Source organism: Poecilia latipinna, unplaced genomic scaffold, assembly GCF_001443285.1.
Source record: "Poecilia latipinna isolate Pla-1442-1.1 unplaced genomic scaffold, P_latipinna-1.0 Scaffold301, whole genome shotgun sequence".
NCBI lineage: Eukaryota > Metazoa > Chordata > Actinopteri > Cyprinodontiformes > Poeciliidae > Poecilia > Poecilia latipinna.
In genome coordinates, this window is record NW_015112917.1 from 68,995 (window position 1) to 81,532 (window position 12,538).

The 12,538-nt window shown below is 38.1% G+C and overlaps 2 protein-coding genes across 2 annotated transcripts; one reads left to right on the forward strand and one right to left on the reverse strand.

The window, feature by feature from the left end:
- Positions 1 to 2,434, reverse strand: pole4 (polymerase (DNA-directed), epsilon 4, accessory subunit). Its single transcript, XM_015034501.1, has 4 exons — positions 2,038 to 2,434; positions 1,317 to 1,401; positions 375 to 416; positions 1 to 264 (listed from the first exon to the last, which is right to left on the reverse strand). The coding sequence occupies exons 1-4, from the start codon at positions 2,296 to 2,298 to the stop codon at positions 251 to 253; spliced, it is 402 nt and encodes a 133-aa protein (XP_014889987.1). The 5' UTR covers positions 2,299 to 2,434; the 3' UTR covers positions 1 to 250.
- A 1,318-nt stretch (positions 2,435 to 3,752) lies between these two features.
- LOC106948682 (serine/threonine-protein kinase NIM1) lies at positions 3,753 to 12,301 on the forward strand. The gene is made up of 4 exons (XM_015034503.1): positions 3,753 to 3,849; positions 6,256 to 6,558; positions 6,863 to 7,131; positions 10,658 to 12,301. Exons 1-4 carry the CDS (start codon positions 3,828 to 3,830, stop codon positions 11,408 to 11,410), a joined length of 1,347 nt encoding a protein of 448 aa, XP_014889989.1. The 5' UTR covers positions 3,753 to 3,827; the 3' UTR covers positions 11,411 to 12,301.
- Positions 12,302 to 12,538: the final 237 nt, after the last annotated feature.

The window sequence follows — 12,538 nt, forward strand, 5'->3', positions numbered from 1 at the left end:
TGCTGTTTAAAACATAAAATTTATTTCAACCTATGGTAGAATTACCCAGATATTTACAGAAGAATATACACATTACAGTTAAAAGAAATCCAACGGGATCAGCTATGCATAAAAGTTGTCAATAAACACTGAATGTGTGAGTTTGATTCAGAAACGTCCCAGAGAGATTTATCGACAGCTGCTTCTGCAAAGGAAGGTTCCTGGATGATGGCAGAAATGACGTCTGCTCACTGGTCTCGCAAAGGACTCTTTAATCTAGCGTACCTGCAGAGAAAACAGGAGAGGGCATCTCTAATTTATGGAGTTAGGAGAATGCTCAGATTATGTGATGAAAGGTAAATAACTAAAATTTGTATTGTCTGAACAAGGCTTACCTTCTAGGAAAGCAAACTCATCTATGGCCTCAATAGCATTGTCTGTGAACAAAAATACAACATTTTCATCACTGATATCAGTCTACTGCACCCTATGATACTGTTGATAAAAACACTAGAGGTGCTTAAAATGCATACATAAATATGTACCAATCATCTACAAGCTACATTTAAAATATAAAATGAAAACTGCAGATGTGGAGAAACCAAGTTATTAACAATGACAGATACTTTCTTTGAGATGTCCATTTTTCTATTTAACCAGAAAATTGAGATTTGGACATAATATTCTATCAGGCTTCATAATATCATCCAATAGAATAATCTTCTGATCTTTCTCAATAGTTTTCTCATTGTAACCCCGAGTTCTTGTGACACCGTGCCTCCGTCTCTCTTCATCGATGTTTTTGAGAGACATTCCCTTTAATTACTGAAACTGGAAAGATATCAACTATGATAAATACACAAAGCTAGAGCTCTTTGAGTCTGGAGTGAAAGAGTTTGCTTAAAGAGTAGATAATGACATAACTCTACAAGCATAATAAAAATCTTAATTGCTTAATTGAAAAGCATAGAGGGTGGTCGTATCAGGCCCACACTGCCTCTGGCACGGACTGTATGAATTGCAAGCAACATTTTTAAGAGTAAATGATCGTTTATATCAATCAATCAATCAATCAAATTTTAATTGTATAGCACATTTCAGCAGAAGGCAAAAGTGCTTCACATAATTAAAATAAAAGCAGCATGTGACATTGAAAAAACAGTGAGAAAGAGATAGACATTTTGAAAAAGATTAAAAAAGATAAAAACATTAAAACCCGCACCCCTTTATATGTTTATATGTAAAATCAGCATACTTTGCTTCACAAATTTCAGTTTCACATATGTGCTAAATATCTCATACTACTGTAGTAGCTTAAGTAACGTAACAAGACTTACCCAAGTCTTTTCTTTGTAATGTTTTCCTCTTTCCTTGCTGGGCGTACACAAGAGCGTCTTTGGCAATCATCTCAACAAACAATTCCTATGGGATATGAAAAAATAAATGTAAATAAATATTTTATATTTCATTGTATACAAGACAAACACTTTATGCTTATCCATTGATTAATTTATTAGAATTTATGTTTAACTATCCACCTTATTCAGACCAAATTCTTACTGTAGTATTGTTCACCCTGTACTATTCCAGAAACAAATAAGATAGAAAAAAAACTTAAAAGAGTAAATGACAAATTATATAAATAAACAATTTATTTTCACAGGTGGATTTTACAGCTGCATCTGCTGCAGTACTTTCCTTTTGTATCTGTTTCAACCACACTTTTTCCTTCCACTCAACTTCCCATTACTATTCATACAAAACACTGAACAACCAGCTTCTCCTCCTTGCAGGTGATGTCAATGTCTATGTGCTGGACAACAGTCCATTTATTAGTCCTATCCACTGAGAAACACTTCTGTATTAATATTATTGTTTCTTAGCCTTATGTAAAGGAGAATTTGACTGAATCGTGGGTTTTCATTAGATGGAAGCCATAATAATCGAAATTAGCTAATTCAAATGCTTGAAATACATCAGGCTGTGTGAAAGAAATCTGTATAACAATAAAATCAACAGTAAGGCTTCTATAAATCCTTGGTAATGATGTGACTGTACCGTGGCTTTAGCGATGATGAACACGGACTCTTGGCTGGCGAGGGACACGTCTGGGTCGGTCTTCATCAGAGCTTTGATGCGGGCCAGAGGGAGTTTGGACAGACGGCTGTGAGGAACGGCGGGCCCGGTGGAGCATGTCTGCTGCTGCTGCTGCTGCTGCTGGCTCTTCTCCTCCACCTCCGCCCCGCGGTTCTCCTCTTCAGTCCCGCACCGCGCAGAGTCCTGCTCCGCTGGGACAGGCGCTTCTACAGTAGCTGCCATTCTATGAAGGTGATCGCAACTTTATTTATCTTAAACGTCACTCAGCTGTGAAAGTGTGTATTCATGTCAAAACACAAACATCTCTAGCAGCAGCGCGCCAGCATGTGCTTCCGGCTTGTTAGTGGAACTATCTCTGCTTATTGGTCCGTTAGCTCAGGCACCGCCAACACATACTCGTCGCTGATTGGACAGCTGTGACTTAGGGCAAGGCTATTGGCTGGAATGAAATGTCCTTCAAGCCACGTTACCGCTACCGAAGTTTCAGATGGACATGCTGCAGTAATGTCGAGACTCAGACTTTGTTGTCTGAATATGGCGATATATTTTAATTTTATAATGGTAAGATTAAATGTTCATTAGCTATAGAATTTTTGAACGTTCATATGAAGAAAATGTGTTAGTCGCTTTACGGTTTACCCACTAGAGGGCAGTAAAAGTCAGCGAAAGCTATGAAGTAGTACTTGTTTACGCCGCTGAAGTGGAAAGCAGCAAACACACAAGAGCCCGAATTACCAGAATCATTACTTATTTTATTTTGTTAGTTTATGTAAGGTTATTTTTGGAAAGTGAGCTAAAATAGAGTGAGGTAAAAAAAATAAATAAATAAATAACTGAAATAAAAAATATAATTCAGTTCACCAGTATACACTTGGTGTGCTGCTTTTACTTCAGAAGTCAGAATATTCAGTGTTGTTTAATCAAAGTTAAGTGAATTCCCATTGGCAGCTGGGAAAACAGTTTAATTTGCTAGACATTGTGCTCAGCGACCCAAACGTATACCAAGATAAGACAATAATATATTTTTGATCTTTTTGCACAAAGTGAAATATATTTAGCCTACTACAAAAGAAAGCTCAGTGCTGTCACTGGCAACTTTTAATACTTTTATTTATCTCGTAGCAATATTGGAGTTTAGATCTGGAGTTGTTGCAGTTGATTTTTCTGACTTATTTAAAAATTAAAACTTCCTGATACAAATGGAAGAGGAGTCTTATCTCTTCCTGTCCACATGCGCCTCACTTTTGCATTCAAGACACTCGCCATCTGTTGCAAAACACTTTCACTTCATTGCTCCTTTGGATGATGCAGATAATTAGTTTTTATCGTTGAAATGTAATTAAATAAAATAATTGAGATGTATAATATTTAATATTTTAATTTGGTAGGAAAATGTACACAGTAATTTACCATAGTGGGATTTTTTTTAACATGAATCTTCAATACTGTTTTGTTTCATTCTAAATGAACTTTGGTCCAGTGGTTTAAAATGCTAACAGATTAACTTATATTCCAATTCTAACATCACATCTGCAAACATCACTCTATACTCTGCATGAACATGGACGCGTGGTTGCTCTAAACTCTGGACGTACGTTTTCAGCACTTTTATGAGGTCAGTTTGTGCCAGGGGAGATAATGAGCCGTCTACTAGTACATCGTATTAATAGGATTGTGAGGAGTGAATTAGTCCTCTGGAGCTCTATTCCCATGTTTGGTCACAGTCAGGTGGTAAAGCCTCTGGGACAGACATGAAGGACCCACAACTCCCTGGTAAGATTTCCTACTTTACTCATTCATCTAAAATTCAACTTTATAATTGCTTTTTTGTGAATTTAGTTAGAATTAGTTAACTAGCAGGTTAAAGATCATGAACTATGATACTTAAATCGTCCCTTTATGTCATGCTGTGTTTAACTGAAGAACAGAAGTTTTTCTTATTGGACTTTAACTTTATTTTAAGATTATTTTTTTTAACTTTCATATAAGCATATCTGAGGTGGAGATAGGCACCAGCACCCCTCCCGACCCCACTGAGGGACAAGGGTGTTCAGAAAATGGATGGATGGATGGATATAAGCATATCTGGTAATTAGAGAAAATGTTTAGGTTTTATAACACTTTCAGTCATTTTATTCAGTGAAGCTCTATACTGTTCTGCATAAGCTGTCGGTGTAATTCTCGTGTAATTTTATGTATAGAGAAAATATGTCACAGAAATTCAGGGTTTAAATTTGTCATTTAGCTCATATAAGCAAGTTTATTTATTTGTATTTTTAATTAGCTAAGATAATATGTAAAATATGGTGAAATACATTGTCTAAAATTAAGGGAAAAAAAATATTTTTATTGTCTTGTTAACATTTTTCCAGTCAGGGGCCCGACTTTTGTTCAGAGAGATCCCAGAGGTCAACACTGACCTCCAAAGGAAGCTCTTTAAAAAGTCATAGGGCCAGTAAGGTCTCTTAAAAATAACGTTCTACCTTTGGACCTAACCCATAAATACCGTCTAAGAGAGGCAAGTAATCCTCGTTATCCTGGGAAATTCGCCAAGCATCGACTAAATTTAGCCATCAGTGACCAGGAGGTAAAGCAGCGTGATGAAGCAGCAGCTGACAGTGCAAAATGAAATATCTAAGAAGTGAGTTTATGTTTTTTAGGATCAGCAAGTCTGTTATTTATCAGTGTGTTTTGGGAGGTTGAATATGCTGACAAATAACAGAACTCCTGACCCCGTTTTACCAGCTCCTTACATAACACTGAAGCTGTTGATTCCTGCTTCCTGTAAAAAGGAACATTGTGCAACTTCGGCATGAAAGTAGAAAAACTTTCCCGTTTGACAGAAATGAAAGCTAAAGTTTTAAAAGATCTTTTTTTTTTTTCTCGATGTACCGTTTGAGAATTAAGATTCAGCTCTTTGGACAGAGAACAGGGGGTCAGTCATCCTATCACATGTTAAATTAAACTGCTTAAAATTTACTTCATTTGTTTCTAGATTCAGTGCTGAAGTTTCACCTTGAAATTAATGAAGCCTCCATTGTGAATGATGTAAAAGAGGGCAGACGTTTTATGTCACACAAGACAAAGTGACATGGCAGTGAGGTTAATCCCATTACCAATGTTCTAGACATGGAACGGCTTTACTAGTTGTCTCCGCGCGGATTTCCCATAAGAGTCAAACACTGATGGCAGAGCAGCAAATATCTTCCTCATATAAGTAAGTAAGTAAGAAAGTGCTGCTTGGAAAAAAAAAAATCCCCTTTATTTGTCAGTGGTTATTTCATAGTGTTTTATGAAGATAACTATTGAGATTTTCAAAAAAAAATTGACATGACAGCACTGGTGTCCAAGGTCAGTCCTTAAGGGTTCCTGCATGTTTTAATTTTTGTCATTTCTTCAACACAGTTTAATCAAATGATGGTTGAGTAAGCAGGCATCTGAAGAACATTATGACATGAGTTGAAGATTTTCAATCAGCTGTGTTGGCGCAGAGGCACATATAAAAATGTCAAGACACTGACCCTTGAGGACTGAAGGTGTGTAATTTAATGGAGGAACTGCAGACATCAACAACTCAGGTGGAAGAATCTCTCCAAAAGTCAATTATGAGTTCACAAATCATGATGTGCAGCAAGAAAGCTCTCCAGTCAGAGAATGCCAAAATTAAACTTTTTCTCCAACTTGAAAATTGCCACATAGCATAGAAATAACACAGCACCTCACCATGAACACAGAATCTCAATATTGCGATGGAAGCGTCATGCTGTGGGATGCTTCCTTCTGCAGATATAGTGAATCTGGTAGGAGTTGATGGTAAGATGGATGGAGCATACGGGGCAATTCTTTAGCTAAGGTGGTACAGCACCAATTCCTACAAAGTGGTTTAGAGCAAAGTATGTTGATGTGTTAGAACGGCCCAGTCATTGTCCAGAAATTAATTCAACTGAGAATCTGAAGCAGAACTTGAAAATGGATTATTAAACACAATTTGAAGACATATGTATAATTTCCCCTGCACTTTACATTTATGCATTGCTTTGAACTGACTTACCTCATAAAATCTCAATGAAATGCACAGAAGTGTTATTGGTAGCAAAAGGTCAACAGGTGTGAAAACTTTTCAAAGGCACTGTTGTAATGCAATTCTCTCCTTTTTTCTCCTTTGCTTAATCTTTCAAGGCATCAAAACACGGCTATGGCCAAAGCCAAAAACGAGCAAAAATGCCAAAGACGACTCCACAAAAGTGGAAAAGTCAGCGCCTCCCCTGGCTTCTGCTGCCACCAGTATCATCCCACAGCTCACCGAGGCAGAAAGAGTCAAGCAGACTCCCATCGAAAAGGTCATCTATGACATGGCGCACAACGAGAGGATAGTCAGGGACCTGATGCTCGGTCGGCGGGTTGGGTTTTACGAGCTCCGTGGTGAGGTCGGCCAGGGAAACTTCTCGACAGTGAAGCTGGGCATCCATGCCTTGACTAAAGGTTTGAATAATTGTTTGTGTTTTTTAATTGCCCAAGTTGTAAAATGCTGGTAGCTTTTTCTAGTATAACTCAGCATCTTTCAAGTGGTTTTTATGTGATTAGATTAAAACATGAAGTCCTTATATTTGTTTTTTGTATGAATGTTTATATTGTCTCACTATATAAACCTATTTTAGTAGATTTAGCATAAAAACCCTCAGTGAAATAATGTCCCAAAGTAAGTGTTTTCCTCTCAAATGGAAGTTTTTTTTGTTGTTGTTTTTTTTAACACAAATCCACTCCTGCCTCTCATCTCCTGTTGCAGAGAGAGTTGCTGTTAAAATTGTTGACAAGTTGCGTCAAGACAAGAAGAGCCAGCCTTTGGCCTCCTGTGAGATCAGCTGCATGGAGAAGCTGAGCCATCCCAATGTAGTGCGCCTTTATGAGGTGATAGAGACCACCAGAAGGCTGTATCTGGTGATGGAGTACGGCAGCGGTGGGGACCTGTTCTCCAGAATCACCACCAGGGGGAAGCTGAACGACCTGGAAACGAAGCTGGTGTTTGCACAGATCGTCTCCGCTGTGAAACACATGGTGAGCCTTAGTATCACTGTTAATCATCATTTACTACCTGGCCTGACTCTGAGCCACATGTGGCATGGATTGTTGCTACCCATTACTCATTAACTAAGTTATGAGAAAATAATTTTAATTATTTTAAACACTTGATTGTTGTTTTTCTTGTTTTCACCTGCAGAACAGAAGTTTCTTTTTATTATTATTATTATTTTAATTTCAAGAAATAAATATGTGGAGACAGAGGTAGTTTAAAATAGCAATAAAAGTTACAAGCTGCAGACAAACCAAACCTAGAGTGTTTCAACCAACTTGCCAAGATTAATAGCTCTGGGAAATGTAATCTAAGAGTTTTGCTTAAACACTCTACAAACATTCTTAATCAAAACCATTAAAAAATAGGATTAAGGAAGCCGCTCAATATTTTCTGAGAGACCTGGATTTAATGCAGTGATTTTCATTGGTTTAGCCTCAAACAACAGACTGCAAACCTTCTATGTTGAAATTGTACTGGCTAGATTGCCTGCAGGAAAACATGACAAGACGAAACAAACACCACATTTTTTGGCATACGACTGAAGTATAAAAGTGATAGTTTGCTTTGTGGATGCTGTTTGACGTGCTTAAGAGCTCTTGGTGTTCTACCAGCAGCACTCAGTGCAATCACAGTTTGGAGAAATAGTAACGATTTATGACTTCTTCGTACCCTGAGATCGTCAGAGTTGGTACGTGTTGTGGCATGACCCAGTTACAGCCACCAAGGCTGGTCCAACGGGCCAATGAATGAACTGAGCATAAATTATGTATCATTCTGCAGATTATCTGAGACATTTTTTTTATTTTTTATTTATTTTTTTTTTTTATGATTATCGACAGTTTATTTAAATATGTGCCGAAAGGTTTCTGCTAGTTTAAGACTCAGTAAGGTTTTGAAATGAATGGCCTCTTTTTCTTTATGCCTCAACAGGAGGACTCGGCTCTAGCCAGGTATATATTACACAGGGTTTTGGTCTCTAAACATAAACAAAAACAGTAGTTTGAGAAAGCAGAAGCAACTTCTTAAGGCTTAGATAGTCACAGAATCAAAAGAATTTGCAATTAAGTAGCAAAATTAACATTTTGTTCACTTTACCCTGTAGTCTTTACTCTAAATTTAAAGCAACTTTTATTGCCTTTTATACCCCAGTGTTGAAGACAAAACCTAGCTAATCCAACAATCACTGTTTGTGAGCCGCTGAACATCCAACATAGCAGGCAGGTAAAATCAGCCGAAGCCTCCCTGGAGAGACAACCTCGAGTTCGGGTCAAACAGACGTAGCAGGATTAAAACACGTCTTGTCAGGTTTTCTGAGGTTTCTGGCATTGAAACCTGCCATCCCTTAAAGGCCTTCTTCCATTTAAATTCTCATTTTTCCTCTCCAAACCTTTCCTTGAAAGTTAGGACAGGTCTTTAGATCTCACAATTGTATACAAAAAGCTGATGATACTTTTTGATAATCAATTTTGTGTTTCTCCTATGTTAATTCAGTTGCTAATATGTCAATTATGTATCCTTTAGGTAACTGGTTCCATTGTAACCATTCAGTTTCTGATGACGTATTAAGCATGTGATTTTAAGAAAACAATAACATTACTGTTTTATAAATCTCATTCCTTTCTTTAAAATATGTAGTGAAGGCTCTCTGATTAGGGAAAATCATTTTCCCTTCAAACTTATTTTAACAGATTTTACGCCAAGAAGAGAAGTTGTGTATATCACATAAAATTAATATAAGGAAGTGTTTTATTTTTAAGATTTTTCCTCTAAAACAACAGAAATTTCAGAACTTTAGAGCAGCTAAAAGAAGATCACAGTTCCATGGGGGATTTTACAAAGCAGATGAATTTATATGTGAATCATGTTGCTGGACTATGCTTGGTTCTGACCCTCATTTGGACCAGTCAGCTCTGATGAAATATGATAGACGTTGGCCTGTCATCAAAGCAAAATAACTTAGTAAACTCCTGCTGGTAGATATAATTTATTGAGGTCAAAAAGGCTTAAAATATCCCCCTGGTGAATACAAACTGATGACTGATGGGTCCAAAACTTCCTCCAGGGAGGCACTGGCTATTTCTCTCTTTGTATAAATATTCATTTTCTATAAATAAATAAGTCATATTTTTTTTTTGCATTCCCTAGGATGGAAAATTGAAGGCTAACCTCAGTTAGTTGGAGTCTGGAAAGTTCCCAGTATTTGTCTCTAAACAGATGCCTAATTCTACACAGTGGGATGATATTATTCTCTTCTAAAAATGTTGCATCTTAAGCAGCACAAAAAATGAAGATATAATAATAGATGACTGCCAACCAGTTGAAAAACCTTATGAATCTTCCTACCGTAGAGATAATGGTGAAATTATGCCAGAACCTGACCTCTGACCTTCTCTAAATCATGACTACAGGCTGCTATAATCAGGTAGTTACAGATTCCCCAGTTTAATAAGGTTATGAATGGAAAATCAATGAAACTAAAGAGGGAGCATTTACCAGCTTAGAGCAGCATCGTTTGCTCTTCTCTGTACTTTAGGTTGTGTAAGTTTGTCCATAAAACCGCGCTGTTGTGCAAGACAAATCTCAGACATGTTTTGACAATAAAGTTCTGTTATATAGTGTTGGGTAATTTTCCCCCTTTGAGACAAAACGTCCAAAGTCACATCTCATCACAGGTGGTCAAATGTCAGTGTGGCTTACCACATTTCACATGTCACATTTACCAACATATGTGAAACACGTGGAATTTGAAGCCTTTTTGATGATGTGAAGCACATGTAAAAACCGCTGGGATTACATGTGATGCCAAATGCAATTACTTGTAAAGTGGTATATGTGCTGAGCCCATTAAGAACTACCTAAAGCACTTTAACAGTACCAGCATCATTCACCCAGCTGCACTCCCAACCACTAAACATTCGTGCTTGTCAGCTGACGATTTAGTGCCTTGCCTGAGGATACTTAGACATGCAGTGAAGAGGCTGGAATCAAACTCATGTCCTGTTATTTACTAGCTAAAGATTCCTCCGACTGATCCACCATAAATATTCCTAGCAAAAAAAAAGAAGAAGCTGAGAATGCATTTCTTTTGTTATTTCAAACACTCTAGTAACAAGTTAACCAAGGAAGATTATTGGGTGTGTGGCATATGTTAGTTAGAAATCGTTTGAAATATAGAGAAGCATTTTTGTAGCAGCTGTTGGGTTTAGGAGAATCCAACTTTCCCAGGCTTCAAGCAACATTTCTGTTCATGTGCTTCAGAGGAAAAAGTGCCAATGACTCCAAAGGTTTCAGGTTTTTTTGTTTTGTTTTGATTTGGTAACATAATATGGCAAATAGAGGTTCTGTTGCACTACCATGTTGAGTTACGGTGTTGTATAAAGGCCTCTGCTTTAGCCTCTCAAGGCTCAGATAACCCTCAGCTTTGCAACGTTCTCTTTTTTTTATTAGCTGAGTCTAGTGAGATTTATTTCTTTGTACTTAAAATGTTTGTCTTTTGTGATTTTTCAGCATGACAACAACATCGTGCACCGGGATCTTAAAGCCGAGAACATCTTCTACACCACCAGCTATTGCATCAAGGTTGGGGACTTTGGTTTCAGTACAGAATGTGGCCCTAATGAGCTACTCACCAGTTTCTGTGGCTCCCCACCTTACGCTGCGCCTGAACTCTTCAAGCAGAAAGGCTACCTCGGACGCTATTCGGACATCTGGGCTCTTGGTATTCTCTTGTACTTCATGGTGACAGCAACTTTACCCTTCTATGGAGACAACCTTGGGAGGCTGAAGCGCTGCATCCTGCAGGGGTCTTACAGCATTCCTTCATTCGTACCTGATCCGTGCCAGCTGCTCATTAAGGGCATGCTGCGGATTGTGCCTGTGGACCGCTCCTCCCTCACAGACATTACAAACAGCAGCTGGCTGAAGGGAATAGAGTACCCTCGTCCATATGTCTCTTTACCCACATCTCCAGCCCACTTCGCTCAGGCCAATCTGACTCTGAGTATGGAGGAGCAGGAGGTAAAGAATTTCCTCTCAGGTTTAGGCATTTCGAAGGTTCATCTGGAAAACAATCCATGTTCAGACTGTAGAAGCCCGCTGACGGGGACCTACAGGATCCTCCTGCATCGGTCTCAGAAGAGGAGGCTCGTGGAGGCCGTGGGATACTCGGCGCATCACCCTGATGAGTACAGGAGTCCTAGCAAATGGTCGGAAGCATCTGTTACCAAACATGTTCCCTCTGCTGTCTGTGTGATACTGTAATACAAATCAACAGTAGTGGGCCTGGTGATGGATGCTCGTTCAGGCCTTGTCCACACTAACCTGGATTACCTGCAAACCGGAGATTTTCTTTTCCTCTGTGTCTGAGATTTGTGTGATCTGTTTTCAACATGGAGGTCAGTTTTCAGTGGCGTAATAGAGGCCCACTTTGCACATGCCTACTCTGGCTTTTTGTGCTATTAGCCACAACAACAATAGAGCATTTTATACATCTTTTTTTCTGATTCTGTTACCCTCAAACTGAACTGAAGAAGTTATTGACTGAGAATAAAAAGCAAACTGTGTCAAAAAAAACAAAAAACAAGCTGCAGTTGTTATTGGAGAATCTGCATTTTAGCACTGCTTTTCTGTGCTTAGGGTCTTCTTTTAAATTTAAATGAATATAGTTGATGTTTTTAATGGGAAGTACAGTGGCTTAGTATTCCTGTGAGTTAGGAACCACAGCTGCCTATAAATAGCTAAAATCAGTGAATACTTGAGACTCCCTCTAAAAATGCTAAAACTACCTATTTCAATAGTTGACACATATCAGATACACCATAATGTACATTAACCCACAGTGGAAACTATTGTAGCACTTAAGCAGAAACTAATATCTACTGTCTTTCTTATTTCCCCTCTCGTGGGTACAGTCAATCAAATGATGCTCCTGGATAACAACCAACAATGCATCAAATATTTATTAAATACGCTATATTTCAATGCTTCATTTTGTTTTGAATATTATAGATGTGCTCTACAAAATCAAAACTGCAAATAGACTGTTGCTAATACTTAGCTGCAAATACTTTGCAGTTACGTTCCTCAGAAAATTCTCCAATTGGTGAATCCACAGATAGAAAGGGGCCCACTGTGAAGGAACAAATGCTATTTTTCAAAATAAATAAATAAATAAATAAATAAAAAATCCATATAAACATATAAGGGTTTTGTCACATGTGGATCAAATTGACCAATGCATGGAGGATGAGGTCTCCCAAGTGATAAGCTGTAGCTTTCTGTTCTGATTAAACAAGCTTACTGACGCAGAACATTATCTCTGAAAGGCTATCAGCATCTTCCAATCCCTCTTAGTCAGGACATAAACCCCCAGAGCAATGCAAGGCCACA